This window comes from Schistocerca piceifrons, chromosome 2 (assembly GCF_021461385.2).
Source record: "Schistocerca piceifrons isolate TAMUIC-IGC-003096 chromosome 2, iqSchPice1.1, whole genome shotgun sequence".
Taxonomy (NCBI): domain Eukaryota; kingdom Metazoa; phylum Arthropoda; class Insecta; order Orthoptera; family Acrididae; genus Schistocerca; species Schistocerca piceifrons.
The window spans coordinates 476,590,226-476,615,565 of record NC_060139.1 but is presented as its reverse complement, the minus strand read 5'-3'; the positions used below and the strand labels follow the sequence as shown (position 1 = coordinate 476,615,565).

General features: G+C 39.9%; 2 protein-coding genes across 4 annotated transcripts in view; one reads left to right on the top strand and one right to left on the bottom strand.

Annotated features, from left to right (window-relative positions):
• The window catches only part of LOC124777981 (nuclear pore complex protein Nup85), a 135,201-nt gene extending 119,573 nt beyond the window's left edge, over positions 1-15,628 (bottom strand). Inside the window, exons 1-2 of one of the 2 annotated variants that reach the window (XM_047253548.1) lie at positions 15,497-15,628; positions 15,325-15,421 (exon numbers count right to left, since the gene is read on the bottom strand). In XM_047253548.1, coding sequence (XP_047109504.1) covers positions 15,325-15,421; positions 15,497-15,517 — 118 coding nt within the window. In that variant the 5' untranslated portion in view covers positions 15,518-15,628. Of the gene's footprint in view, positions 1-15,320; positions 15,422-15,496 lie in introns of both variants that reach the window. The other variant, XM_047253549.1, reaches the window with a different exon arrangement.
• A 330-nt stretch (positions 15,629-15,958) lies between these two features.
• LOC124777982 (poly(A)-specific ribonuclease PARN-like) overlaps positions 15,959-25,340 on the top strand; it is a 269,719-nt gene continuing 260,337 nt past the window's right edge. For both annotated transcript variants that reach the window (XM_047253551.1, XM_047253550.1), the window contains exon 1: positions 15,959-16,189. In XM_047253551.1, coding sequence (XP_047109507.1) covers positions 16,171-16,189 — 19 coding nt within the window. In that variant the 5' untranslated portion in view covers positions 15,959-16,170. The remainder of the gene's footprint in view (positions 16,190-25,340) is intronic.

Below are 25,340 nucleotides of genomic sequence, written 5' to 3'. Positions count from 1 at the left end.
TGGAAGTTCCTTCACGTAGTAGTTGTGATGCAAAGGCATCTGCTGGTGAATTCCAGCTGTAACATGCCATCCATAACATGATTATTCAGTGGAACTATAATAGATATTACTATCGCTGGCAAGAAATACAACACCTGATTTCCTCCTCGTCTGCAATTTGTATTGCTCTATACAAGACCGAGCTTCACTAATGCTCATTCTCAAGCATTCCGTGGTTAATGTGCATTCTGTCAGAACCATGCTAGCCCTGAGATCACATCCAGATGTGTGGACATCTGCCACAACTTGATGAAAGCGCAAAATGCAGACAAATCTTTTGTGCAAAAATCATCAGGGATGACAGGGTTTAGTGTTATCAACACAAACCTTCCAAAACTGACAGAGTGGAGAACTTCATTAAGAGTCAATGCTTTGATGACATAGCTGACATTCAAACCAATGCAATATGTGACTAACAACATCTCAATGAAGCACTTTCCTGACAGTTTCATGTGGTTGTATGAAATTTGCGTGTTGTACTCAATTATGGGGAGACTATGTAGAACACCTAAAACATTAACACCGTCACCTTAACATTTTTCTGTTCTTTTATTAATGGTTTGACTGAATATGTAAGTAGCACAGTGGCTTAAATTTAATTAAATGAATATACAGTAAGAGCCTTTTGTACTTCTAATGACAAATGTATTACTACAACATAAGTTAATATCTCTGACTTTTACACTACACTGGACACTAGTTTTTAATTTAAAAAATCATTTTACAGAATAGAAGGATTTGGCAGAAGAAAAAAAATCGAGTTTAAGGTCTGCTTTGCCAGCTGTCAGACTTTTATGTTGTTGCATTTACAAGACATTCACGATAGTCCATATCTTCTGTGGAGTCTCATCTCTGTAATGTGGAAAAAAAAGTTGAATATGGACAGTTAATTTAAATATAATACAGTGAACTGAATAAATAAAAGTAATGTCTACTGGATACCTTACGTATGATTTCCAACAGTGAAGTGATTTCTAATTACAGATTAAACAAAAACACAAAAATTAAGAGCTTGTGAGGATACTCTTCAGTGGAGTAGTAGTAGTAGTAGTAGTAGTAGTAGTAGTAGTAGTTCACAGCAGAAAGTTCTTTAATTCAGTCTCAAACTTTAACACATTTATGGTACTCTGGTATATTATTGTATACACGTGTATCCTTGTATCAGACTTCTTTCTGCACTGATGTTTGCCCCTTGAAATTATTATTATTATTATTATTATTTTTACAAAAAGGAAATACAGGTTACGAAAGAGAATGCTAATAAATATACACTGAAGAGCCAAAGAAACTGGTACACCTGCCAAATATCATGTAGGGCCCCACGAGCACGCAGAAGTGCTGCAACATGACGTGGCATGGACTCTACTGATGTCTGAAGCAGTGGTAGAGGGAACTGACACCATGAATCCTGCAGGGCTGTCCATAAAACCGAAGAGTACAAAGCAGTGGAGATCTCTTCTGAACAGAATGTTGCAAGCCATCCCAGATATGCTCAATAGTGTTCATGTTTGGGGCGTTTGGTGGTCAGTGGAAGTGTTAAACTCAGAAGAATGTTCCTGGAGCCACTCTGTAGCAATTAGGGATGTGTGGAGTGTCACATCGTTCTGCTGGAATTGCCAAGTCTGTCTGAATGCACAATGGACATGAATAGATGCAGGTGATCAGATAGGAGTCTTAACTAGACGTATCAGGGGTCCAGTATCACTCCAACTGCATATGCATCACACCATTACAGAGCCTGGACTATCTTGAACAGTCCCCTGCTGACATGCAATGTCCATGGATTCGTGAGGTTATCTCCATACCCAGACATGCCCATCTGTTGGATAAAATTTGAAACGAGACTCATCCAACCAGGCAACATGTTACCAATCATCAACAGTCCAATGACAGGGCTGACGGGCCCGGCCGAGGCGTAAAGCTTTGTGTCGTGCAGTCGTCATGGGTACACTAGTGGGCCTTTGGCTCTGAAAGCCAATAGTGATGATGTTTCGTTGAATGGTTCGCAAGTTGACACTTGCTGATGGCCCAGCATTGAAATCTGCGGCAATTTGTGGAGGGGTTGCAATTCTGTCACAGTGAAAGATTCTCTTCAGTTGTAGTTGGTCCTGTACTTACACAATCTTTTTCTGGTCACTGCAATGTTGGAGATTTGATGTTTTACCAGATTCCTGATAGTCACAGTACACTCATGAAATGATCGTATGGGAAAATCCTCACTTCATCACTACCTCGAAGATGCTCTGTCACATCGCTCATGCACTGACTAACATCATGTTCAAACTCACTTAAATCTTGATAACCTGCCATTGTAGCAGCTGTAACAACTGCACCAGACATTTGTTATCTTATATAAGTGTTGCCAACCACAGCACCATATACTGCTTGTTTACATATCCATGTATCTGAATACACATGCCTACACCAGTTTCTTTGGCACTTCAGTATATATTAAGTACTTGTCACAACACCCAGTTTTTTTAAAGAGATTTCTGCAGGATGTTCTACAATGGGGCCAGATATAATTTATTTTAACATACTTCTGTATCCTGAAAACACTATCAATTTAATTGTCCCAGAAAACTATTAGTGAATGGAAATGCACAAATGAGTTTCTTCATTTTTGAATTGCCTACAGCAGAAATCATCCTTAACTGCAAATATAGGCGAATCAAGGCACTTCATTACTTCTAGGCAGAGGGTTTTCCAATTGAGCTTGTGATCTCTCTTTAGTGCTTAAAAATTTCGTATTACTTGTATTTTTATTTCATAGTCTCAGAAATCTGTTTGTATAGCTTATGAAATTCTATGAGAAGAACTGAAATGTATCACTGAGTCTTCTCATAATTCAGTGATGATCTGTCTGGTACGAACCATCTGTTGACATTTTTGAATATTTTGTTAGGGGCCTTTGCAGTAAGGTGCCTGGCACTATATTTTTATTTCTGTACTTTTATCATGAGCAAAAAGTACAAAATTTGTTTCTTTTGCACCTACAAGTGAGAGATCATTTATGTATATCAGAAACAACAGAGTACTCTTACTCCAACCTTGTGTTCAACATCAGATCGCTTCAAATTCTCAGAGACTATCTATCATGTTGTTGACATGAAACTGAGCTTTCTGTAATAATACAGATGCGATAAAAACCATTAACCCGCAGCATATACTATTCTGTAGTATTAGGATACCATGGTTCAAACGATCAAAAACCTTACCAAATTACAAAATATTCCCAATGGTAACAATTTCCGAGTTATTGGTTCTAGCATATCATTCACTAAGGTAAATACAGTCTGTTCAATTGACAGTCCTTGTGGAAATCCAAATTGTTTGCTGCAATGTTTTCCTGCACTAGGTAGATAAGAAGTCGCCTGCACATGATCATCTCGAATATGTTTGAAAATAATGACAGTAACAAGATGAGTTAGCAATTCTTTATTAGCATTTGTCACATTTTTGTAAAGTGGTTTGACAAAAGCATGTTTAAATCTATCTGGAATACTACCATTGTGACAGGAGTCTTTATATAAGGAAGTCCACATACAGTGATCAGACAGAACATTATGACTACCTGCCCAATAGCTGGTATGACCACCTTTGGCAGAGGTAACAGTGACGACACATTGTGGCATGGAACCAATGAGACTTCAGTAGGTCTCTGGAGGTAGTTGGCACCACATCTGTACACACAAGTCACCTAATTCCCGTAAATTCTGAGGGGGACATGGCGATGAGCTCTGATGCCACGTTCAGTCACATTCCAGATGGGTTCAGTCGCATTCAGATCTGGCAAGTAGGGGGGGTAGCACATCAACTGGAAATCACCACTGTGTTTCTCTATCATCATCATGCTCCTGGCTTTGTGACAGGGTGTATTAGCTTGTTGAAAAATGCCACTGCCACTGGAAAACACGACTGTCCTGTGTACATGGTCAGCAACCAGTGCACGATAATCCTTGGCCCTCGTGGTGCCTTGCACAAGCTCCATTGGGTCCATGGATGCCCTTTTAAATGTTTCCCAGGGCATGATGAAGCCACTACCAGCTTGTGTCCATCCACAATACAGGTGTCAAGGAGCTGTTCCCCTGGAAGATGAGAGATTCACATCCTTCCGTTGGCATGATGAAGAAGGCACTGGGATTCATCACACCAAGCAATGCTTTGCCACTGCACCAATGTCCAGTGCAGATGGTCATGTGCCCATTTTCGTCATAGTTTCCATCGTGTTAACATTGGCATCAGTATGGGTCATCAGTCGCAGAGGCACATCATTTGGAGTGTCCGATGGACTGTGCATTCAGACACACTTGTACTCTGCTCAGCATTAAAGTCTTATATTAGTTCTGCCACAGTTCGCCACCTGTCCTGTTTTACCAGTCTGCCCAGACTGCAATGTTTGACATTAATAATGACAGGTGGCTGCCCAACCAGATGACTCCCTTGAACACCCGAAATGGAAATTTGTGGTAAGGTCTTATGGGACCAGACTGCTGAGGTCATCGGTTCCTAAGCTTACATACTACTTAATCTAACTTAAGCTAAGGATGGCACATACACCCATGCCCGAGGGAGGATTTGAACCTCCGATGGGGGAAGCTGCGCCAACTGCGACAAGATGCCCCAGACCGCTCAGCTACCCCACACGGCTTGAACAGCCAACAAGTGGAGTAGTTTCCAAAATGCCAATCCTTCAGGCTATCACAATCTGCCCCCCAGTCAAACTCAGATAGATCATGCAACTTCCCCATTCTACACACCGAGAGCACACTTACTGATACTACATGACACCACGTGTGTGTCTGGTAGCAGTCATTCCTCACCAGGTGATGCTGCTATCGCCTGGACAGGTTTATAATGATAGCAGGTCAGTGGTCATAATGTTCTGGCTGATCAGAGTATTACCACATTCACTTTATAAACATTTCATTACATTACTACTGAACTGAACATAACCACTTAACATTTATTTTTAAGAGAGGTGGTAACACTGAATATTTCTTTTCGAGATGTACAAAGTGGGCCAGTTGTCAAAAATGTGTTTGGTACAATAATACTGAGCAAATGACAACACAAATTTATAATCAACACAGAAATACATGTACGGTTCAATGAACCCACGAAAGATGCTCAAAGTTGTTTCCATGCTGTCCAGCAAACATTGCACCTTTCCAATACTGATTTACAAATTTTGTTGAAAATCTTTCAGAACTGTAGGTTATCAGATTCAGATTGGATTCATTCCTACATAAGCTCAACATCATGAATCTTGAGGGAATGAACTTCATTTTTTAGTATTCCCTAGACTGGAAAATTCACATGTGTGATACCTGGGGAACATAGAGGACATTCAATAGTACCCTGTTTGCCACTCACCGCCGAAAATCCCTGCCCTTACACTCACACCAAGAGTGTCTTCATTGCCACATGAAGCTTAGAAGAATCCCAGTAGACGTAGTTAATATTGTTTGTTCTGCTATTCACATTAAAAGTCACTCTGTCACCTCAAAGAATGCTTGTGTAAAACTGGATCAGTTTTCAGTTGGATTGTGTACAAGTCACAGAATTTCATACATCTGTCTAGATCACCTTAATTTAGGCCTTCAAGTAAAGTGGGCCACCATGGTCTCAATTTCAGCTTTTTATGTATCCCTCGTAGGCTTGTTCTTGCTATCCCATACTCCTTGGACACTTTTCTTTGACATTTAGTGATGTTTACACAAAACACTGCGTGACAAGTTTAAGATTCTTATCTATAACAACAGACTTTGGCCTAGCTGAACGACGAAGCTCTGCTCTTGACCTAGTCTCTTTAAATCTTTAATTTGCAAATATTTTCCACAGGTAATCATAACTTTCTTGGCAAATGCCTTTCTGAGATTTATGTCTGAAATACTCCTCGGTGATACAGACGAGAGGGAGATTGAGTCAATAATTAAATCAATGAAGACTAAGGACTCTCGTGGTTATGATGGAGTATCTAGCAGAATATTAAAGTACTGTGCTGTACATGTTAGCCCTGTATTTAGCCATATTTGTAATTTTTCCTTTAGGAATTGTCAGTTTCCTGAATGATTAAAGTACTCAGTAGTAAAGCCGCTTTATAAAAAGAGAGAAACGGATAATGTAGATAATTTTAGACCTAATCCTATGCCATCAGTGTTTGCAAAAGTTATTGAAAAGGCTGTGTATGTAACGATAATTGATCATTTTATATCACACAATTTGCTATCAAATGTACAGTTTGGCTTTAGAAGTCATTTAACAACTGAAAATGCCATAGTCTCTTTCCTCTATAAGGTTCCAAAAGTTGGACCATTACAGAATACGGGGAGTAGCTCACAATTGGTTCACCTCTTACTTTAGCAACAGACAGCAAAAGGTCATTATTCACAATGTTGGGAATGGCTGTGATGTGCGGTCTGAGTGGGGTATAGTCAAGAGGGAGGGGGGTGGGGGGGTGCCCCAGGGATCAGTGTTGGGGCCACTCCTGTTCCTTATTTATATAAATGATATGCCCTCTAGTATTACGGTAACTCTAAAATATTTCTGTTTGCTGATGACACTAGCTTGGTAGTAAATGATGTGTGCAACATTGGTTCAGTTTCAAATAGTGCAGTACATCACCTAACTAAGTTCATGGCTTATAGAAAATAAACTGACACTAAATCACATGCCAACCAGCATGGATTCCAATACATTGATCACGTGAAACTGAACTCACACTTTTATGTCACATGACATAGTGAAAGTTTTGAATCAAGGCAGTCAGGTAGATGTCGTCCTTTATTTCTGAAAAGCAGTTGACTCAGTACAACACATGCCCTTATAGTCAAAAGTTTGATTATAAGGGGTATCGAGAGAAATTTATAACTGGACTGAGGACTTTTTGGTATGGAGAACACAGTAGGTTATCTTGGATGGAGAGTTATTGTCAGATGTAGAAGTAACTTCATGTGTGACTCAGAAAAGTGTGTCAGGATCCCTGCTCCTCATGTATATTAACGACCTTCAGGACAATATTAATAGTAACCTCAAACTTCCTGCATATGATTTAGTTATCTATAATGAAGTACTGTCAGAAAGAAGCTGAATAAATATTCAGTCAGTTCTTGATAAGATTTCAACGTGGTGCAAAGATTGGCAACTGGCTTTAAATGTTCACAAATGTAAAATTGTGCACTTCAAAATTAACGAACAAATGTAGTCTCCTATAGCAATAATATCATTGAGTCACAGTTGAAATTGGCTAACTCTCACAAATACCTAGGTGAGACACACTGTAGGGATGTGACACGAAATAATCACAGAGGTTTAGATGTGGGTAAATAAGGTGGTAGACTTCTGTTTATTGGTATAATACTAGGAAAGTGCCATCAGTATGCAAAGGAGATTGCTTAAAAATCACTCATTCTAGACTACTGCTCAGCATGTCAGACCAGTACCAAATTGAACTAACATGGGATATTGAATGTATATAGAGACTAGCAGAGCGAATGGTCACAGGTTTGTCTGACCCACGGGAACGTGTTAGAGATGTGCTGAAGAAACTGAACCCAGGCAGACTCTAAGATAGACAAACTATCCCAACGAAGTCTACCAACAAAGTTTCAAGAACCAGCTTTAAATGTACCGCTCACACAGGGACTGAGGATAAGATTAGAATAATTGCAGCACACACAGAGGCACTGAAACACTCATTCTTCCCGCACTCCATATGTGAATGGAACAGGAAAAAAGTGTAACAACTGGTACAATGGGTCATATCCTCTGCCATGTACTTCATGGTAGTTTGCAGAGTATAGATGTAGATGTACATTGCATAATTAATGGTATAAGAATAATTTTTTAGAGTCTGCCAAAATTATTAATTGGCAACAATTATGTAAACAGGTTTTTAGATTTACTTTTATCCACATTTAAGCTATCACACTGCAATGTAATCACATAAACGATTTTAAGAAAAAAAATACATGGTACACTGGTGACACCTATTGGTCAAATTGTCAACGCCTATCCTTTACTGGTCACCACCTGCCAGTCTGTTGGCTCCCTGGCTGCAATGATGTGTACTGTTGAGAGTGGCATAAGACAGATGTACACTCCTGGAAATGGAAAAAAGAACACATTGACACCGGTGTGTCAGACCCACCATACTTGCTCCGGACACTGCGAGAGGGCTGTACAATCAATGATCACACGCACGGCACAGCGGACACACCAGGAACCGCGGTGTTGGCCGTCGAATGGCGCTAGCTGCGCAGCATTTGTGCACCGCCGCCGTCAGTGTCAGCCAGTTTGCCGTGGCATACGGAGCTCCATCGCAGTCTTTAACACTGGTAGCATGCCGCGACAGCGTGGACGTGAACCGTATGTGCAGTTGACGGACTTTGAGCGAGGGCATATAGTGGGCATGCGGGAGGCCGGGTGGACGTACCGCCGAATTGCTCAACACGTGGGGCGTGAGGTCTCCACAGTACATCGATGTTGTCGCCAGTGGTCGGCGGAAGGTGCACGTGCCCGTCGACCTGGGACCGGACCGCAGTGACGCACGGATGCACGCCAAGACCGTACGATCCTACGCAGTGCCGTAGGGGACCGCACCGCCACTTCCCAGCAAATTAGGGACACTGTTGCTCCTGGGGTATCAGCGAGGACCATTCGCAACTGTCTCCATGAAGCTGGGCTACGGTCCCGCACACCGTTAGGCCGTCTTCCGCTCACGCCCCAACATCGTGCAGCCCGCCTCCAGTGGTGTCGCGACAGGCGTGAATGGAGGGACGAATGGAGGCGTGTCGTCTTCAGCGATGAGAGTCGCTTCTGCCTTGGTGCCAATGATGGTCGTATGCGTGTTTGGCGCCGTGCAGGTGAGCGCCACAATCAGGACTGCATACGACTGAGGCACACAGGGCCAACACCCGGCATCATGGTGTGGGGAGCGATCTCCTACACTGGCCGTACACCACTGGTGATCGTCGAGGGGACACTGAATAGTGCACGGTACATCCAAACCGTCATCGAACCCATCGTTCTACCATTCCTAGACTGGCAAGGGAACTTGCTGTTCCAACAGGACAATGCACGTCCGCATGTATCCCGTGCCACCCAACGTGCTCTAGAAGGTGTAAGTCAACTACCCTGGCCAGCAAGATCTCCGGATCTGTCCCCCATTGAGCATGTTTGGGACTGGATGAAGCGTCGTCTCACGCGGTCTGCACGTCCAGCACGAACGCTGGTCCAACTGAGGCGCCAGGTGGAAATGGCATGGCAAGCCGTTCCACAGGACTACATCCAGCATCTCTACGATCGTCTCCATGGGAGAATAGCAGCCTGCATTGCTGCGAAAGGTGGATATACACTGTACTAGTGCCGACATTGTGCATGCTCTGTTGCCTGTGTCTATGTGCCTGAGGTTCTGTCAGTGTGATCATGTGATGTATCTGACCCCAGGAATGTGTCAATAAAGTTTCCCCTTCCTGGGACAATGAATTTACGGTGTTCTTATTTCAATTTCCAGGAGTGTATGTGATGAATAACTGCATATATAGCTGCCTTAATTTTGACAAGCTGATGCATCAGTCTTCTAGTCTGTGACGAACCTGCCATTTTATGAGAAAGAGTACTCTTACTGCTATGTTAAGACATATGCAATAACCTGTCTGTTGAGGCATGTTGTTCTGCATTTTTTATTTTATTTTGTACCTGATACTGTATATTAATATTACAACAAAAACAATTTTTAACAAATTAATTTAACTGGATAGATAAAAAAAACTACTCACCAGCAGTGGCAGAACACACACATAATAGAAAGTTATACTCAGGCAAGCTTTTGGAGCCTGTGTCTCTCCCTTCAGGCAGAAAGGTTGAAGGGGAGGAAGAGGGGTGAAGGAAAAGGACTGGGAAAAGGAGTAGATTTCAGGAAAGTCACCCAGAACCGCGGGGTTAGTGGAGACTTATCGGACGGGATGAGAAGGGAAGACTGATTGTTGGGGCCGGCATTGGGCAAGATTTGAAGACCTGAGAGCTTAACGGTGGAAGGAAGGGTAATATGCAAGAGAGATTACGGCGTTATCCAGATCTGTAGTCTTCCCTCCCGACACCAGTTCCTCAGAACTCCGCAAGAAGTAACAAGTGCTACAACATGTTCTTGGTTCGTCATCCCCCTGGCCTTAATTTATGGTAATTTCTTCTGTCTCAGCATTTGTTCACAGTAACAATTCTTTTCTTCAATCTATTATAGTTTTCTACATGTTTCATTGTCTTACCTATCTATATTTCACTGCCCCCCCCCCTCCCATTTCTGTTACGTTCAAGGCACTCAGCTTTTCCCTCTTATTAACTCTTGTGCGACGTTTAAGCAGTAATCTCTGTCTTGCATATTACCCTATCTTCCACCTTTAAGCTCTCAGGTTTTCAAGTATCTTCCAATGCAGTCCCCAACAATCTGTTTTTCTTTTCCATCTCACCTGCTAAGTCTCCCCTGACCCACGGTTTTTCTTTATCCCTCTTCCTTCCCGTTCAATCCTTCTGGGATGCCACAACATCTGAAGATAATGAATCGCATCTGGCCTGCAGTGACCTAACCGCTTCGAAATACGGGCTCAAGGGAAGCATCTGATTCCACCTGTCTGCTTTGGGGTCATTCCATGCCAAGTGGTCTAGAGGCTCCCACATGACCCTCATGGATTTTGATGAAATTTTCTATGAACATTCACACATGTTCTCAATGAACACTGGTAAAGTTTCAGTTTCAGAAATTCAATACTTTCGGAGAGACAGTCACTTGTTTAAGACCATAGCACAGCTTTCTATAGTGCGTCCTTGAATTTTCAGCAACTTTGAGATGAAAGAAACAAAACTTGGCCATCTTATACAACTTTTAGAGCTCTTTAAAGTAAAATATTAAGAAAAGGATTTCTGAGCAATTTTCATATAGATAATTTGAAGTAAAGTTGGGTGAAAAAATAGCTGTTTTAAAAAAAATGCAAACTTTAGTTTTTTGTGTCTCCAAAAGTAATTGTGGGATGTACATGAAACATTGCACATCATAACTCACCAACACAAGGTATTAGAATATAAAATTTCATTCTCCTATTGCTTTCCATTATTTCACAAAACTAGGGTAAAGTTGACGATTTTTCAAAAAGTGCTAAAATAGGTATTTTTAGTCAAATTTTTCAGAAAAGTGTTTTCTCCAAACTCTTCTAAACTATGGTCATTAGAAAGAGCATATTCTAAACTATCTAGAAAAGTGGATTTGGTTTTGCAATGCAAGCATATAAGGCCCTAAAAAGTAGCATCATCAAAGAGGTGCACTGGAAGTTTGAACACATTTTTCTGGCACTCAAATTATACCTTAAATCTTTTATTTTGCCTTATACATGTTTATTAATGTCTGGGATAAGTGAAATAAGAAGTCCTGATGAATAGGACCTAGCTTAAGTCCGAATAGCAAAAGAATAAAAATAGGAACAATGTTATTTCTTAATTGTTGCCCCCCCCCCCCTCACTCACTCACTCACTCACACACACACACACACACACACACACACACACACACACACACACACACACACACACACAAATAGTTGTCTGTTTAATTAACAACACCAGCTTACTGATGGAAAAGAAGTGTATAAATGAGTTGCTATGGTGGCTTAAGCACTGTTGGTTTCAATTTCACCTGAGAAAACCAGCATTCCCATTGCCATAGAGGCCACGCTCGATAGCTTAGCAACAACAGCCACGGATGGGTTTCTTTACCACATGATCCCAAGCCTGATAAGTGTTTCTTTACACAGGTTCCCAAGCCTGATAGTAAAATTATTTAAGTGCGCTTTGTAAAATTAGAAAGTACTCTCGGGTTCCTTAGATTGTTTCCTCTAACCTATTTCAATTTTTGATATGTTACATTAATTTTCTGATAAATATCAAGAGGAATGGTGTATTGCCGGCCAGATGACATTTAAGGCCTTTAAGACGCAAGCTTTGATGCTTGGCAATGTAATGATGGCATGACAGACTCCATATTTTATTTTTTACATCTTCAATAAATTCATCCACTACCATTTGCTTCGTGTCCAGTGTGGCCCGATCGGTATGTATCCATGGCTTAAACACAATAACTTCCTGTGGCTCATGATCTAGGAAATAGCTGGCAATTTCAGATGCTATAGCTTTGGGCCCAGGACACCTTTCACAGCGATGTAGCATGCACTGTTTAGAGTTCAAACTGCAAACTGCCTTGCTGAGAATCTCCTTATAATTTTCACGTATACCAGCTCTGCTAAGCATAAGCTTAACATTTTGGCAAAATTAAAAATTTCAGGTATAATTTGAGTGCCAGAAAAATGTGTTCAAACTTCCAGTGCACCTCTTTGATGATGCTACTTTTTAAGGCCCTATATGCTTGCATTGCAAAACCAAATCCACTTTTCCAGATAGTTTAGAATATGCTCTTTCTAATGACCGTAGTTTAGAAGAGTTTGGAGAAAACACTTTTCTGAAAAATTTGACTAAAAATACCCATTTTTAGCACTTTTTGAAAACTCGTAAACTTCACCCTAGATTTGTGAAATAATGGAAAGCAATAGGAGAATGAAATTTTATATTCGAAGACCTTGTGGTGGTGAGTTATGGTGTGCAATGTTTCATGTACATCCCACAATTACTTTTGGAGATACAAAAAACTAAAGTTCGCATTTTTTTTAAGACATGCTATTTTTTCACCCAACTTTGCTTCAAATTATCTATATGAAAATTGCTCAGAAACCCTTTTCTTAACATTTTACTTTAAAGAGCTCGAAAAGTTGTATAAGATGGCCAAGTTTTGTTTCTTTCATGCAAATACTTACAGAGACATCTCATCTCAAAGTTGTTGAAAATTCAAGGACGCACTAGTGGAAGCTGTGCTATGGTTTCAAACAAGTGACTATATCTGTGCAAGTATTGAATTTCTGAAACTGAAGCTTTACCAGTGCTCATTGAGAACATGTGTGAATGTTCATACAAAATTTCATCAAAATCCACTATGGTCATGTGGGAACATTTCTCGATATTAGACCACTTGGCACAGAATGGCCCTTTGACCAGTGGTGTACGTGTTGTGTGACATTATTGTGGCACAGTTTTATGAGTTTGGTCATGTTTGTAGATGGTGAGCTAAGTATTTGGTGGGGGCAATCTTATTGGCAGGTGTTCATGTTTGAAGTTGTTTTTGGTACGTGTGGTATTTGATCATTTGACTTTGTGTAACCACTATGTGAAGTGAAGAATGTGTTGTGTTGCCAGCAAGTTATTTGATTTATTGTTTCAGAGGTTTATGCATTCTTGTTTGCGTTAGGTATGATAAGTGCCTTTTCTATGGGCCAAAATGAAATATAGTTTTTTGCTTTTTTTTTAGCAATGGATATGGCAGAAAAATATAATAGTTATTCACTTTGGGTTGCAGTGGGTGATGATATCATGACGACCATAAGGTTTTTGCAGGGGTTTCGTTTAAATGCAGACTACATAAGGTGTTGTGTGCAATGGAATTATCAAGTTGACTAGAGTCCTGGCTTCTTGAACCAGGGACCTGTGTATGTAGTGGTGTTGCCATGACAATAGTTGTTGATCTATTTGAAGGGTAACTGGTTCGAGATCAAGGCAGGCCTTTTTGGAAGATTGTTTTACTTATGTATTGATTTTGTTATCATTCATCTTTACATTTTTTGTGGATGTGAAACAGGAGCAAGTGTGTGAAATGTGTAGGAATGATTTTCCTTTTTGTGCGGAAGCAGGTACTGAGTATGAAGTATAACAAACACACACAAACAGACACAGAAAAAACTGCAGTCTCAGGCAACTGAAACCACACTGCACTCACAGTTTGTTTACAGGTGAGATTTTTATTACACGGAATATAAAGAAATTGACAAGAATATTTTTAAATAAATTTAGAGACAGTCATATCTACATATATTGGAGGCCATATATCCTTGCACATTTCACTGTTTTTAGGTCATTAAAATCCAAACCCCAGTTATATCCATCTATATTCACCTTACATGCATTTGTTGTAAAATGAATTTCAGAAACAAACGTTACATCTATATGATATGCAAGTTGCAGTTCCTATACACAAATCAGAAGTCCATTTATCTAATTATTAACCTTCTAAGATTTTGATGTGTTAATTTTAACGTCGTCTTAATCTTCACACATTTTAGTCGAGGACGGGGGGATAAAAAAAATTCAGTTATATTTTGGCCTACTACTATAAATTTTCTAAATGTATAACTTGAAATCTGAGTTAACGCTAAAACAAGGTGCCACCATCACAACAATGACATCGGGGATACACCCATGAATGTCAGTATTCCCCCCCCCCCCCAAACAGATTCTGCTATAAACCCAGCTAGTTGCCCAATATCCCATTCACATTCCTGTAGTGATAGGGGCCAACCTCTCTTGTCAACAATGACAACAGAAACCAGATCTAAGTTCGACCCATCACCTGACAGAAACAACTGATCTAACTCAATGTTAATCCAACTCATGGAACTGTTTGACAGGGGCTGACGATAATGCCTCAAAGCAGGAAAAAACTCAATGTTTGTGCAACTTGTTGCAGAATCTTTATTTACACAGTCAGAACTACCAGGATACTCAATTCTGTAGCTCTGGTTCCTGTCAATACTCTTTCCTGCTTTACCAACTACCACAACACGATCACCCTCTCCAAAATATTTGCAAAAAGTATGTAAAATGTGGAGTAGAAATTATTAACATATGTATTTTTTTTAAAAAAGGAGAAAGATGCTTTTAAATGGTCACCAAGAAGCTATATTAACATATGAATTTGTAATGTGAATGTAAAATGACTCTTACCACATCATTATTGTTAATCTTACAAATGACCCATGGAATATGAAGCTGATATATAGGGCCTGGACTACCACACAGCTAAGACGACTGGGAGAACAAAGATTTTTTTGTGGATGCATATTAAACATACTTACTGCGCCATTTAGTGGCAAGTTGACAAAATTTCCCTCAAAAATTCTTTCAATCATAGGTAGTAGATAAGCTAGAAAGTAATTCAACTTTATAGCAACCAGGATGTAAAACTCATTTTGAGATTGCTCTATTACTATTTAAAATTGTAAGTTTTTACTTTGTCACATGCCTGTAATTAGGAGCTGTCTTCTCGTTCACTCTGTGCGTTTCGAAAGGGACAACTCCACGCATACAAACTAGATTAGAAAAGCGACTAGGCTAAACTGAAAACACATTACTTACTGTCATCCTGCAGGTTAAAGGAGAAAGCTGCGATTTTGTCGCCAGGCAATAATTTTGCTGCTACGCCCAGTTCTTCGCAGAGTGAGTCCGGAATTGCCTGTTGAATAGAAATGTTTCAATTAGTGCACTAGCGGAAACCAAATAAACACTCAAAATGTGACACTCCACTCACTAAAGTCTTCACGCCCTCCATTCCGACGCCTAGCGATTCACATTTCGCGCATACAAGGGCGGACTAATCAAGACTAACCACTCGTCTGTTACGACTTGATATCGATCAATGTGAGATAATCGGTGTCGGTAGAGTAAAACGAAGTTCGAATGTAATTTATGAACACGTGCAGAACTATTACCAGTAGTTAAATAACATTCTGTGGACCGTAGATTTTTCTTGATGTCGGAAAACACACTGCATTTATCAGAAATGTTGGAGCGTGAAGTATTAATGAAGTTACAACTGCAAAAACCAATTTCCGAAACATGAATCTGAAGTAAAGGTATTCATTTAGAGTGATATTAATTTATTATATTGCTCATTCTCTGTTTCCCCGTTGCGGAAAATCGTGGCTCTATGTTATCTGTGATTATCGATACACTAATTGAAAAGTGGCACATGTGAAGTACCGGCTTGTTTTATGCTATAGACTTTGAGATATTGGTAAACAACTGTGCCGCGAATGCAACTACGCTACAGACGGGGAAAATACCGTACACCACCCATGAGTGACAAGCAATGACAGCCATCAATGAAAGAGATACTTTTCATCATTGAATAGATTTGAAACAATTTTCTTGTTACTCGAGCTGAAGTAGGGAAGAGGGGACTCCTGTTTAGCACTATCAACAATGGAAGTCACCAAGAAAAGTAAGTTTGTTAGCTTTGCAAAAACTGAATTGATTGGTGTTGATTAAATTTGTTGCTCCGCAGCAAAACCGAAAAGATGTATTTTTGGTCCACGACTCCACTCGCCTGCCAATCCTTCTGAATTACGCATAAAGGAAGGGAAATTAAACACTAGAAAATTTAAATGTTGTAAAGGTATAATCATTCGCATTAGTTCTCAATCGATTTATATACGCTTATTAGATCATGACGCAATACGCGGGCAGCTGTAATCAGAATAATTAAAAAAACAACTCCAATTGTACTACGTTGCTTATGTAGGAACTTGGTAGTGTATCGTCAGATGCAGATTCTGATTGTGCTAATGAAGCATAGTAGTGGTGCCACAACATCTGTTAATTTATTATAGGCTTAAAATAGTTGGGGAACGCCTGTGCAGCTTGTAGTAGTCTTGCACGGATAATTAACTAGTAATTATGTTTTCCATGTCGTAAAGTAAAAACAGCTTGATGCACGTGCTTTACTCTTGCATGTATTGTTAAAAAGACCCCATGTCTCAGCTTCATACTGACATTATTACTTTGGTAAGTAGTAACACGACTTACGCGGCAAAGTGATTAGTTAGCGCTCGCATACATCTCATCGCAGTCCATAATGTACGAAATAATTAGTTGGACTATTACGCTTCAAATGTTGACAAAGAGCTGTGTAGTAATGCCCCCACCCACCTATCCTTTTGGATAGATGGTGTACGATATATGTAGGCGTCTCAATACGTTCCAAAATAGTCGCCAGTTTTTTGTATGTTAGGTAATACAGCGTTCCTGAATTTAACTGAAAATTCGGTATATAACGAAAAGTGCAATAAATGTGGATCAAGCAAAGACTTCATGTTATGTTATACAGTTCCATCTGCTACCAAAACATGTATTTCTTGTTCACTGGGTTGGTCACAACCAGTCACAGCCAAGTTACTAACTTCTCCTCTGAAATAGACATCGGGCTACATTGCAGATCAGTCTTGCACCAGTGCTACAGTTTACTGTCTTTTTATTATCAAATTAAGATCAATACACCAACTTATCTGTTCAGTTATTGGGTAACCAATATGTGAAAACAGTTATTCTGGTAAATAACATGTACTGTCCATTCTCTGTCTCATAGTGGACACCTATTCCAGTTGAAGAAAGCTGGCCCAAGCAGTAGTGAAATACAGTGTTGGTGACTGCTTCCATTTGTCACAGTGATGAGGACATTTGAAAGATTTTATTTCATTGTGAGTTTTCTTTTTATCTTTTAACAAAGACGTAAAACTCAAAATGTGTACAATGTTGAACTACACACACACAACATTGTTTCACTTTCTTAGGGTGCTAAAAGTAGATTCCATTTTGTTGTATGTATGTGATTCTGTTGACCATGCAAGTAGCAGTCACAGCGAAAAAAAGCTAACGGAAGTTTGTTGTCCAAGCTTACTGCTATGTATTCTTAGTAGCCACAGTGTGCTCCCTTGCCAGTTAAGGTGCTGTTTCAAAAGTTTGGTCTTTTTTTTGAATGTCCCTCTTGTGGCTTTCCTCCATTGCAAAAATTCTTTTTGTCTGTGCTTCAGACCTTCCACAGTATTGCATGAAATCTGATGCATTGCTGGGACAGAATCTGAACACTCTTAATGATGTGGAATGCTACAGATAAATTATTATGTGACAGATTGATGTGCAGATTTACTTGGAAACATTTGTTGGTGAACTCAAAAAAAATTCTGTGCATCATTACTCTTGTTCAGTCAGTGTAAATAATGGTTACCAGCCTCACATCGATGTACAACACTGTGCTAACTTTCTCTACACTCCAAAATCAAAAATTAAAAGCTCTGTAGCAGCTTAACTAATCTCACGAAGATTCTAATATCTGACCACCCACAACACCAAAACAGATAATAGTACATGAATAAATGAAAACTCTTAAATATGCATGGAATACATTATCAAATTTGGAGAGAGATGGCAGTCAGGTAGGTGCAGCAACCCTCAATGCCTGTGAAACAATTTTACAACTGGAGCAGTTCGGGGTTATGCAGTGGAATATCAACTGTTCTTACTCCTGATTACTACATGCAAATGGGTTAGAAAGGAGCAACATGATACTTGTATACAATGTAATCTCTGCCAGAAACCAATGACAGCTTGTGAAGGATGGATGTAGATGTAAAGAAAACAGTGCAGGTACTTGAAGAGTTCTCTAAATTTTTCACGGTTCATGAGATGAATAAGATGCAAAGAAAAAGAGGCTAATAACATTCTGAAAGTGATGCCAGATGAGGCATACAAAGCCATTCCATTTACAAGGAAACAAAATCCATGCCCGGGGTGAGGGCTTTTCAGTAGAAATGGTTAAAGTTTGAGGTGAAGCAATAGAAAAGAAGTTTGTAAAATTGTTGACAGATAACCCCCAAGAAAGAGGCGCTCAAGATATGGGGGGGGGGGGGGGGGTGTCTGTAACTTCTCCTTGATGTTATAGATATTTATTAAAATTGTACCGACATCATTCGGAACATTTTGGATTTTTATATATACAAGCAGGCTTCAAAAGTGGATTTAGCATAATAACCATTTGCAAGTCATGAACAGATTAATGAGTGTGAAATGCCACTTTCTCTGTGATTTTATAAATTTTGAGAAATCTTTTGGCTTAGCTTCTACATGTACTTTCAATTTTTGAGGAACGGTTGGTCCGAGAATTGGTAATAGCAATACCAGTTACAATCAGGTAGACGATACCTTCTTATGCAAACTTTTGATGCACTCTAAAGTATGTCTCTCACTGATATGCCTTTTGGTGCCAGACATTTGCACTGCTATGGGTGACAGACTCAAAGAATTTTTGAAGTAGTTGGAAGCAACAATCAACTATTATTATTTTGTGTGCGGTTCACCGGTACAGTGAGAGAACTATGAATACCTTGAATGGAATACATCTTCAACAAGAGTTATAGGATGTGGAAAGAAATTCTCACAAAGGTCATAATAAAAAAAGACACTTGGTACGTTGCTGCCCTTAAACACGGCAGCGCAGGTGATGAAGCTTAAAAATTGTTTTGATGTCTTAAGAAACCATGTAGAATATGGTTATGGATTGTTGCTGCAAGTCTTCTACAATGGTTGTAGCAGTGATTGGTTCAGATTGTGGTCTTTGTCTATAAAAGGGGCATTCAAATGAAAACGAGACAGATGGAGAAAACATAAGAACACTGTTCATTACTTCAAAATTAATCACCATAAGTAGTTACACTTTTGTCGCACTGTGAGGCAAGATGGTCAATGCCTTAATGGAAAAATGTTTGCAGTTGCCTACAGAACCATGATTATACAAATCAACAACCTTGAATGTCTTTCTCAAAACTCCAAAAATTGAGAAATCGCATGGAGAGAGATTGGGACTGTATTGAGGGTATGTATAGCTTACCAGTGAAACTTCTGTGGTGTAGTCTAAACAATCTTGGCAGTGTGTAGGCCCACCCGTGATTGACCACAAGGGGATAAGGCTGGCTCCATGTGTCTACATGATCCTGCCATTGCCAGTACCTGAGCTAAGGTTGGTGAGCCATCTCTATCCCTCTTGGGAAATACGGAAGCGTCCGATCCCACCCGCCTGCTTTGACCCATGACGTCACAAATATGGCGGAAACAAAAACAAACACACACACTTTCCACAAGAAGCCTAATGACACTAACGGGACAAGCGCGGGAAATGGGGTGTTTGGGGTGGGGGGCAAACTAAATATAAACAAATTTAGACGCCTTGCGTAGCTACAACGTGTAAGTGAAGACAGCCGTGCATGAATACCCACCCACCTCCCCAGGGGTCGTAACCCCTGCAACCCATAGAAGATAAAGATGCTTCAGTAGCTGATTAGTGTTTTTTGTCTTAAAAAAAAAATAAATAAATAAATCTCACGGGATAGAACGAACAGATCAGAAAGATAAATATAATAAACTAAAACAGAAATTCGAGGAAACAGATAATTAAAATAAGTAATAAGTGTTTTTAGATTTTAAAAAATCTCACGAGATAGAACGAACAGATCAGAAAAGTAAATAAAATAAGATAAAACAGAACTGGAGACAGCCACACTCAAACCAAACCCTTACGTCACGGGTCAAAGCCGACGCGTTGGATCGGACGCTTCTTTCGACCCCCCGTCTTGCAGCAATTCCTCATGGAGCTTTTGAGTTATCCAGAGTCACCAATAATCCATCCAGCATAATGGACACTCACAGAAATAGCATTTTTGGATCACCTTTGAACAATAAAGCCATGTAGGATTCTCACAAAAACAGACCTACACTCTGATTAAAATTGCTTGTCATTTGACTTTGTCCTGTGACACCGCAACTCCATGTATTTAGGCTGTTGGTTGGACTTCGTTTGAGAGCAGGTTGCCTGCATGAGCATAATGCTTCTTTGCCCGCTGCAACAATTAAATGACTTGTGCAGACTAAGCTGTCTATTTGTAGTATCATTTGTAGGGTTGATCACAGACGTCTGGTTTGGAGCAGAGTGGAAGCTCTAAAAGAGAGGCTCAGGTGACTCAGATGTGAATTTCTGAACCTCCGTATTGGGTACAGAATTGCAGGGTTCTCTTTAATAAACTTCAGGAGCATTCAAGGAAAAGGCTGAGAATTAGTATCACTACTGAAGGTTATAAACCACATATACTATTAGAACAGAAAGTAGCTTGAAACCGGGTGTTAATGACAACAAAATCCTAAGTTCAGATTGGAATATTTATCACAAGGATAGGTTAGTTGCCAGTGGTTGCGGTGTGTTTTATTGCAGTAAAGAATTCGATAAAATCTAATGAGGTTATCACGGATTCCGACCGTGAATTAATCTGGATGAAGTTAAGTATCAAAGATCAGTCAAAAATGGTGATTGGATGCTTTTATAGACTTATTGAGTCAGGAGCTCTAGTCATAGAGTGCTTCAGACAGAACATGCAGAATATTGTTAGTAATTTATTTGATCATGCCCTTGTAATAGGGGTGGCTGCAAATTGCCAGGTACTGATTGAAAGTGTCATGCTATTGCAACTGGTGCCAGAGACAGGGATTCGTGTGACACTGTTGTGGATGTCTTGTCCAAAAGTTACTTTGAGTAGATAGTCAGAGAACCAACTCATAGGGAAATGTCTTAGACCTCCTGGCAACAAACAGAACTGAACTTAACAAATCAGTTTACGTAGAGGAAGGTGTCAGTGGTAGGCTGTGATAACATTTATGACAACAGATCTGACAAAGAATGTTAATGAAGGTAGGGAGATATTTTTGCATAGCAAGAGTGACTAGATACAAACTTAAGAATATCTGAGCAGTCAGCATCAGATATTCAGTGATGAGGACGAAGATGTGGAAAATAAATGGAAAATATTCAAAGGAATTATGCAATATGCCCTAGTCAAATATGTTCCAAGTAAGGTCTTCAGGGATGGGAAATACACACTGTGATATAATAACTATGTTAGAAAATTGCTACATAAACAAAGAGAACTTCTCCTCAGATCCAAGAGAAGAACATAGCTAAAAAACAAAAGCTGAACGAAGTGAAAATGAGCATATGGAGAGCAAAGAGAGAAACGTTCAATGACTTTGCAAGTAAAATTTTGTCAACCAATCTGAGTAACAACTGTAAGAGGTTTTGGTCATATATAGAACCTGTAAGTGGATCAGTATTATCTATTCATTCACTCACTGACCATACTGGCACCGATATGGAAGGTGACAGAGAGTAGGCCAAAATGCTGAATTTGGTCTTCCAAAATTGTTTCACCGGGGTTCCTCCTTTTGATCATTGTGCGAATGTCAAATGGCGGATACTGAGATAACAAGTTGTGGAATAGAAAAACAACTGCAATCACTTAGTTGTGGAAAAGCACCAGGACAAGATGAGATACCTGTAAGATTCTACAAAGATTATGTGAAAGAACTTGCTCCCCTTCTAGCAGTAATTTATCATAGATCGCTTGAGACCCGAAGGGTACTTAGTGACTGGAAGAAAGCGCAAGTCATTCCAAAGCGCAGGTCATTCCCATTTTTAAGAAGTGCTGTAGGACAGATGCACACAATTATAGACCTATATTGTTGACGTTATACTGTTGTAGAGTTCAGAATGAGATCTTCACACTGCAGCGGAGTGTGCGCTGATAGAGTTGTGGGACAAGTTTTTTGCTTAAGAATTGTGATGTTCTTGTAGAAGGAAAATCTCGCCTATAAAAAGCAACATAGATTCCGCAAACAAAGATCCTGAGAAACGCAGCTTGCTGTGTTCCTCCGTGACAATGGTGCTCAGGTTGATGCTGTGTTCCTTGACTTCAGGAAGGCATTTGACACCATTCTGCATTGCCATTTACTGAAAAGAATAAGAGCTTATTGAGTATTGGAGCAGATTTGCGACAGGATTCAAGACTTCCATACAGACAGAACTCAGCAGCTCATTCTTAACGTAACAAAAAAGACAGGTGTAAAAACAATTTCCGATGTCCCCCAAGCAAGTGTAATAGGACCGTTACTGTTTACAATATATATAAATGATGTAGTAGAAAGTGTCGGATGCTCTCTAAGGCTGTTCACAGGTGATGCATTTGTGCATAACAAAGTAGCAATGCCAGGAGATAGTAACAGTTTGCAGTATGACCTCCAGAGAATTGATGAATGGTGCAGGTTCTAGCAGTTGACCCAGAATGTAAGTAAATGTAACATATTGCTCATACATAGGAAAAGAAATCCACTTGTGTATAGCTATTGATGACAAACTGCTGGAAACAGTATCTACCATAAAATATCTAGGGGGTAACTATCCGGAGCAACCTTAAGTGGAATGACCATATAAAACAAATAGTGGGAAAAGCAGACGCCAGACTCAGATTCATAAGAAGAATATTAAGGAAATGTAACTCTTCCACAAAGGATTTGGCATATAAGCTTGTTCGACATGCTCTTGAGTACCTTTTTGGGATCCCTACCAGATAGGATTGATAGAAGAAATAGACAACATCCAACGAAGAGCAGCACATTTCATCACGGGATCGTTGAGTCGGCGCTAGTGTGTTACGGAGATGCTCAACAAACTCCATTGGCAGATGTTACAAGAGAGGCGTTGTGCAGAATGGAGAGATTTCTATTGAAACTTCAAGAGAGCACTTTCCGGGAAGAGTCTGATAACATGTTACTTTCCCCTACATACATCTCGCATAATGACCATGAAGAGAAAATTCGAGAAATTGGAGTCAATATAGAACCTTATCAACACTCAGCATATTCACTAGTGGAACAGGGTTGGAGGGTCCAGTTAGCGGTACAAAGAGTACCCTCAACCACACACAATTAGGTGGCTCGTGGGGTATGATGTAGAACTAGGTGTGGATGATGGCAATGCACAATAGTAGATTAAGCATGTGCACCACACTACTTGAGAAGTGCAAGTGAAATGACATTTTTTGTGATGCATTAGCAGTGGCGCATATTGTGCTCTTAACATTCTGTGACGTAAGGAATTATGTTTCAAAGTGTAAAATATCAACCAACAAGCTGTTTTAGACAGACCTTAGTATCATTTGCTACACAAAAGATTTCAGTTTGTGTCCAAAACTGGAACTGTATACCATCTAATACTATGAAGGGGCATGAGTTTATTCTGGTCTCCTGAATGGATGAGAGAGAGTATTCCAGGTTAAATGTTTAAAATGAGGTTTTTATAAATTCTTCAATGTAGTCGAATTAAGTTGGGTGATGCTGAGGGAATTAGATTAGGAAATGAGACACTTAAAGTAGCAAAGGAGTTTTGCTATTTGGGGAGCAAAATAACTGATGATGGTCGAAGTAGAGAGGATATAAAATGTAGACTGGCAATGGCAAGGAAAGCTTTTCTGAAGAAGAGAAATTTGTTAACATCGAGTATAGATTTAAGTGTCAGGAAGTCATTTCTGAAAGTATTTGTATGGAGTGTAGCCATGTATGGAAGTGAAACATGGACGATAAATAGTTTGGACAAGAAGAGAATAGAAGCTTTCGAAATGTGGTGCTACAGAAGAATGCTGAAGATTAGATGGGTAGACCACATAACTAATGAGAAAGTATTGAATAGGATTGAGGAGAAGAGAAGTTTGTGGCACAACTTGACCAGAAGAAGGGATCGGTTGGTAGGACATGTTCTGAGGCATCAAGGGATCACCAATTTAGTATTGGAGGGCAGCGTGGAGGGTAAAAATCGTAGAGGGAGACCAAGAGATGAATACACTAAGCAGATTCAGAAGGATGTAGGTTGCAGTAGGTACTGGGAGATGAAGAGGCTTGCACAGGATAGAGTAGCATGGAGAGCTGCATCAAACCAGTCTCATGACTGAAGACCACAACAACAACAATAAATTCTTATCCTAGTAGAACATTCCGTTAGAACTACTGACGGCCTTGGGAGAGCCAGTCCTGACAAAACTCTACCATCTGCTGAGCAAGATGTATGAGACAGGCGAAATGCCCTCAGACTTCAAGAAGAATATAATAATTCCAATCCCAAAGAAAGCAGGTGTTGACAGATGTGAAAATTACCGAACAATCAGTTTAATAAGCCACAGCTGCAAAATACTAATGCGAATTATTTACAGACGAATAGAAAAACTGGTAGAAGCCGACCTCGGGGAAGATCAGTTTGGATTCCGTAGAAATGCTGGAACACATGAGGCAATACTGACCTTATGACTTATCTTAGAAGAAAGATTAAGGAAAGGCAAACCTATGTTTCTAGCATTTGTAGACTTAGAGAAAGCTTTTGACAATGTTGACTGGAATACTCTCTTTCAAATTCTGAAGGTGGCAGGGGTAAAATACAGGGAGCGAAAGGCTATTTACAATTTGTACTGAAACCAGATGGCAGTTATAAGAGTCGAGGGGCATGAAAGGGAAGCAGTGATTGGGAAGGGAGTGAGACAGGGTTGTAGCCTCTCACCGATGTTATTCAATCTGTATATTGAGCAAGCAGTAAAGGAAACAAAAGAAAAATTTGGAGTAGGTATTAAAATCCAGGGAGAAGAAATAAAAAACTTTGAGGTTCGCCGATGACATTGTGATTCTGTCAGAGACGGCAAAGGACTTCGAAGAGCAGTTGAACGGAATGGACAGTG